This window comes from Orycteropus afer, unplaced genomic scaffold (assembly GCF_000298275.1).
Source record: "Orycteropus afer afer isolate SDZICR_OR568_19922 unplaced genomic scaffold, OryAfe1.0 scaffold01079, whole genome shotgun sequence".
NCBI classification, from domain to species: domain Eukaryota; kingdom Metazoa; phylum Chordata; class Mammalia; order Tubulidentata; family Orycteropodidae; genus Orycteropus; species Orycteropus afer.
The window spans coordinates 71,775-77,990 of NW_006922666.1; the positions used below are offsets into that span (position 1 = coordinate 71,775).

At 35.8% G+C, this 6,216-nt stretch overlaps 1 protein-coding gene across 1 annotated transcript in view; it reads left to right on the plus strand.

Annotated features, from left to right (window-relative positions):
* Positions 1-6,216, plus strand: part of LOC103212728 (cilia- and flagella-associated protein 47) — a gene marked incomplete at its 5' end in the record, with an annotated part of 285,428 nt that overhangs the window by 64,447 nt on the left and 214,765 nt on the right. Inside the window, 2 exons of the mRNA XM_007958686.2 lie at positions 3,528-3,678; positions 5,425-5,513. Of these exons, the coding sequence (XP_007956877.2) occupies positions 3,528-3,678; positions 5,425-5,513 (240 nt within the window). The remainder of the gene's footprint in view (positions 1-3,527; positions 3,679-5,424; positions 5,514-6,216) is intronic.

Genomic DNA, 6,216 nt, shown 5'->3' on the forward strand with positions numbered 1-6,216 from the left:
CTCACTAATGCCTAGGATATCAATCTTTATGCATTCCATTTCATTTTTGACAACTTCCAATTTTTCTAGATTCATATTTTGTACATTCCATGTTCCGATGATTAATGGATGTTTGCAGCTGTTTCTCCTCAATTTGCATGGTGCCACATCAGCAAATGGTGGTCTCAAAAGCTTTACCTTATCCATATGATTAAGGCTGGGTTTACTCTGATGATGCAGCTCTTTCCGAGTCCTATTTTTAGAGCCTTCTAACCTAAGTGACTTATCTTCCTCATCTTTATTGGACAATGTTACCAGACTAGTCAAAAATTTGTGTATTAATGTATCTATATTAGAACCATGATGATTCTTTAAAATGCAAATTTATCACGTTATTCTTCTGCTTAAAATCTCTAGATAACTCCTTACCACCATTAGGATATAGACTAAAATATGCAATACTTTAAAATATGGCTCTTCTTGGTTGGCTCTTGGCTATTTCTTCTATCATTAATCAATTTGCTCTCTAAGATTCAGCACCACTGGCTTTTGATCGGTTTTTCAAACACACCATGCTTATACCAGAGCCCTTCTTTCCTTCCCTGATCAATCTGATGAACTCGTTCTCATCCTTCATATCTTCCTAACATCACTTCCTCTGATCCCTCAGATTATGTCACACTTAATAGCATTTCTATAATTTGTAATTTTCATATTTATTTTGTGATGACTTAAAGTTAAGATTTTCCATGTCTTAAAGAACATAAGATGCAGGAGATCAGGAGTAGTGTGCTGTTTCTAATTGTTGCATCTCAAAAACCTAAAACAGTGCCTGGAACATCATAAATTATCTACAGATATCAACTGAATGAATGAATTAGTGATTTTAATTAATATTAAATTTTTAGAACATCTAGTAAAATTCTGTTATCACTCATGAGTATCCTATTACAGAGTTTGAGTGTGTACACATTTAAAAAAATAATAATACCTAAAGGTCAAATATATTTGTTTGCAATTAAATCCAAGCCCATGATTTAATCATAATATCCAAGATAATGTCCATTTGTCTAAATTGAGGAGATTGATGATGACTCATATCTGAATAAAAATCACCTTATGCTTGCTTGACATGAGCCAAGATTTTCCCTAGAAAATAATTTTGAGATCATTTCTACTTATTTTGAAAGCCCTAATTCACTGTACTTTTTGAGGCTCCCTAGTTCCATTCATTCAACAATTGCACAAAAGTTCTGGGAAAGTTACATAAAAGATAGAGATAAAGGGAATCTGTCACCTTCTCTATTCCCAAATATATGCATCCTAAGAGTAGAAAATATATAGATTACACCTCAACATAAAGAAAATGAAAATCTTCACAACTGGACCAATAAGCAGCATCACAATAAATGGAGAAAAGATTGAAGTCATCAAAAATTTCATATTATTTGAATCCACAATTAACACCCATGAAAGCAACAGTCAAGAAATCAGACGTTGCACTGGGAAAATCTGCTGCAAAAGACCTTTTTAAAGGGTTGAAGAGCAAAGATGTCTCTTCGGAGACTAACATGCACCTAATCCAAGCCATGGTATTTTCAAACACCTCATATAAGTGTGAAAGAAAACTGGACAATGAATAAGGAAGACTGAAGGAGAGTTGATGCTTCTGAATTGTGGTGTTGGTGAAGAATCCTGAAAATCTCATGGACTGCCAGAAGAATGAACAAATCTGTCCTGGAAGAAATGCAGCCAGAGTACTCCTTGGAAATAAGAATGGGCAGACTTCGTCTCTTCTATTTTGGTCATGTTGTCAGAAGGCACCATTCCCTAGAGAAGGATTATCATGCTTGGTAAAGTGGAAGGTCAACAAAAAAGGGCAACACCCTCAATGAGATGGATTGATGCAGTGGCTGCAATGATGGGCTCAAATTTAGCAAGGATTGTGAGGATGGATCATGACTGGGTGGTGTTTCTTTCTGTTGTACATAGGGTCACTATGAGTCAGCGCCAACTCAGTGTCAGCTAACAGTGATGACAAGAGAACAAAATAGTTGTTAGTCTGCAAAAGAGAATAACTGTGATACAATATATAATGGTAACTGTAGTAAAAGCCATGGTAAAAACAATGGTAAAATTTCCCTGAGATCTAGCATCCACACCTGTGTCAAGACATCACAAGACTCAAAGTTTCAGCCAGTGAAGCCATTTTAGAGTCAGACATTATATTATTTATGTATAAAAAGTGAAAGCAAGAGTAGTCAAAGGTGCCAGATCCCCATGTCCTTTGTGCAAGGCAACACTGAACCAAAAGGAGTTTGATGACTATAGCATGGATGCTGAGAAGGCAAATTAGTGTTGGAACTAAGCAATTTTATTCTGCATAGCTGTAGGTGTCCCTGGGTGGCATGTACGGTTAAGCTCTTTACTACTAGGTGAAAGGTTGGCAGTTCAAATCCACCCAAAGATGTCTTAGAAGATAGGCCTGCCAATCTACTTCAGGGCAGTCCCACCTTTAGAAACCTTGTGGAACAGTTCTATTCTGCACACAGGGGGTTTCCATGAATCAGAATCTATCCCATGCCAACTGTAACCTAAAGGGGGTGGGGGAGCAAACTTCATACCCCATCAGAATCCAGGAGCAACTGGTGAAACTGTCTTGTGATAGTCTCTCAGGTGAGATAATGAGAAATGTGGCAAATGAAAAATGGCCTTTTGATTGCTATTCATGAGCCTACATTCTCTCTTCTGTTCAGGAAAATAACTTTCGCCAACACTTTTAGGAGCTACAGTTACGCTATGGAGCAGCTTGCAGCCTCTGAGCCCTGGCTTCCTTAGCTCTGACAGCTGCCATTGGCTTGTGCCCCACCTGCCACCCTTTAGGGAAGATATTGGGCTGCAGCACTCTGCTCCATCCCTCTAGGCTTTCCATTCCAACCAGGTCCACCTAGAGGCAGCCAATTTCAAGTGCACTTTTACAAACCCCAAGGCTCTAGGTGCTAACAGAGAGCTAAGTACTTTGATATATGTGTATCAAATATATACAGATATATATACTATATAAAATATTTGGCCAATGTCCAAATCATATAATGTCTTATTTCACAGAACATATCATGGACATTAAGTGATATGTGGCTATATTTGGATTTGAGCTTTGAATGTTATTTTCAAAATGGTTTTACTTATTTTTTGAATTCTTACTCTTCTTCTCCATGTTACCAAAAACCGATGACTTAAGAATTTACCTAAAGAGTAGCACAAGATGTCATATGAATTTCACACAAAAAATACACATGTGATTTTTCTGTGACTAGCTGTTAGAAAATACAATGTTTGGTAGATTATACATATATTTGGAAGTTAACTTTGTATTTTATAGACAAGATCAAGATGTCTTAACTGGTGATGATAATTAGATTGTAGGCATCCTGATATCTGCAAAATCTTTAATTTTATTTTATAGAAGTGAATACCTTACATGATTTAAGCGCTTGTTGATTGTATTTTTAAAATGAATATTTTCTCTTTTGTCTTTTGTTAAATAGGAGTGAAATTACCATCACTGTGCAATTTGCCAGCCGTTTTCTCCGTCCTGCTGAAGCTTCACTATTACTAATTTCAAAACCAAAGAATACATTTGGAGGCACTACACTGGCTTTTAGTCTACGTGGTGAAGTCGTCTATTTTAAAGCTTTTGTAAGGAAATTTTACCTATTTGTATGGATTTTCTGCTTTTCTCAGGCCTTGGGGTGTCAAAAACTCAGTTATTGTCCAAATTTTATCTCCAGGTAGCTCGCGTTCCTTGAGATCATGTGTGTGTATAGACACCATAGGTGCACATATTTAAATGCACATGGTTCTTGATTTCTCTCCACCACAGTATTGCCCTAATATGCTTCCTTGGAAATAAGTCTTTAGTATTATGACAGAAGTTGAAACAAATTGTGTGTGGTGCTACTAAAGTAGTCAGCATTTTCAAATTATGTATTTTTTTCTTTCCATGAAGCCATCATTCACAGAAAGGAAGTTCAAATGCCTTTCTGCCATGGGGACTGTGACTTAAGTTAAAGGACTCCCTAAGCTTGTGTCTCATATCTTTTAAAAAATTTGGATTAAGGGTTGTTACCTTGTGCAGCAAAGAAAACTTTTCTATTTCTGGCAGGAACATTTATCAATTTATCTTGAATGTCCCTCCTGTGGAGCAAATCCATTATACAGATAATGTCAAGGCTGGCATTTATTGAAAGGCTCTGATGTTCCAGAAAGAGTTCTCAGTGTTTATTTATCAAAGTGTGGCAAAAAGGATTTTGAAATCTTTGTAAGATGAGTGTGGTATTATTATGATTGATGTATTGTAGACATTATTGTGTCTAAATACTTTTGTTTCTATCATGGATACATAACAAGTAAATTTATTATGTTGACAGATTCTCATAAGGATAATTAAGAACTCTAGGTGGGTAGGGACAAGAGTGATGATTGGAGGGTTGAGTGGTGGCCAGATGTGTGAGAAGAGAATCACAATGCTGTCATGATGTTCACATTGACCTTGTGGCTTATTCAATAATGACACCCAGGAAGGGCAGTGGAAATTCCATTGTCATTGGGATGTGTGTGTGATCTCCTGATTGTCTTCTGAATGATTTGTGTGAGAAATTTGAGTTCATTAGCACTTCTTAACCTTCTCACGCAAATGCTTTGAAACAAAACACAACTTTGCTGCATGTGGCTAAGAGAAATGGCTTTCATTAATGTAGTTCTGGAGAAAACCTGACTCATGAAGCTCCTGTGGTTCCTCTTTATTTCCCCCATCTGCCCTCTGACAATATTGTTAAAAGGAGGTGGATTGGATAATAATGGAGAAATAAAATAAGGCACGAATATGATCAGTCTAAAAATGTAGAAATCCTTTTTCTGTCTACAATCCTTTTTCTTCCTGGATATCTACTGGGTAATTAGAAGAGCAGGCAGCCCACACTCATAAGCACTGAATTTTCTCTTACTCTCTCTACTGCCCCTTTCTTATATTATGTATATTAGATATGTGATTGATTAATTTTTAAATGCTTACGTTCAGTCGTACAAAAAGCAAAAGGTCAATTTTAGGGAGATCAACTTGTAAAAACATTTTTTGACAAGTAGTTTAGTTGTTAGCAAAGTACTACAGATGAGTGATCAGGTTAAACATATTTTTATCCTTTCCCACCCAGATTTTAGGAGCTCTGGCGGGGTAGTGGATAAGGTATTTGACTGCTAACCAGAAGGCTAGCGGTTCAAACCCACCAGCTGCTCTGCAGAAGGAAGATGGGGTGGGAAAAGGGGAATTATATAAATTATTATCAGTGTAATATTTAAATGGAAATTTCACACCTTTTTAAGTTTATATTTTCTATTTCAGTGTATTCATTTTATTATTATAATGTAATTTTTTCTTTACTTTAGGATATCATAAAATGCAAATCCCCATGTTATACATGGACCAAAGTCACTGTGAATGTTAAAAACCACTTCCACACTGCAGGGGACTTCAGGTAATTGATTGTTTGGGTGTAAATTCATGGCAATTAGCCACCTTTTATATATAACAGAAATACATATTTTTTTCATCTCTTTAACCTCAGAATAATTCTGAGGAGAAATGATATGTACTGACATTCTTTTAAATATAAGCATAATTAGATAAAAATGAACAAATTATGAAAGTGAACAATTTTACTTGAAATGCTGTTTGATCTGTGTAAAGCTAACTGATCTCATCAAATGTATAAATTGTGTCTGTAAACTTTTTGTTTGCTAATATTCAGTGCTCTTTTGTTACTTTAAGTTAATAATAGCTTTTATTGTTTCTAATTTGATTCCATATTTTAGAATCTAAAACTGAGCTATTGATTCATACAGAAAATGCACTGTTACTCAGGGCATCATAGTTACTTAAACTGTACATTCCATGTACATGTGTCCATCTTGAAATAATAATAAAAAAAAGATTGGAGATGAAAAATTTAAAGGAAGAACATTTTCTGGTTACATGAATTTTTGTGCAGTAGATTTTTAAATTCTACTGCACAAGAGTTCATATGGTCACAAATAGTCGATAAGGCGTTTGGCTACTAACCAGAATTAAGCAGTTCAAACCTACCAGCTACTCCGCGGAAGAAAGATGGGGCGATCTACTTCCATAAAGATTTACAGCCTTGGAAACCCAATGGAGGTAGCTGTGAGTAGAAATTGACT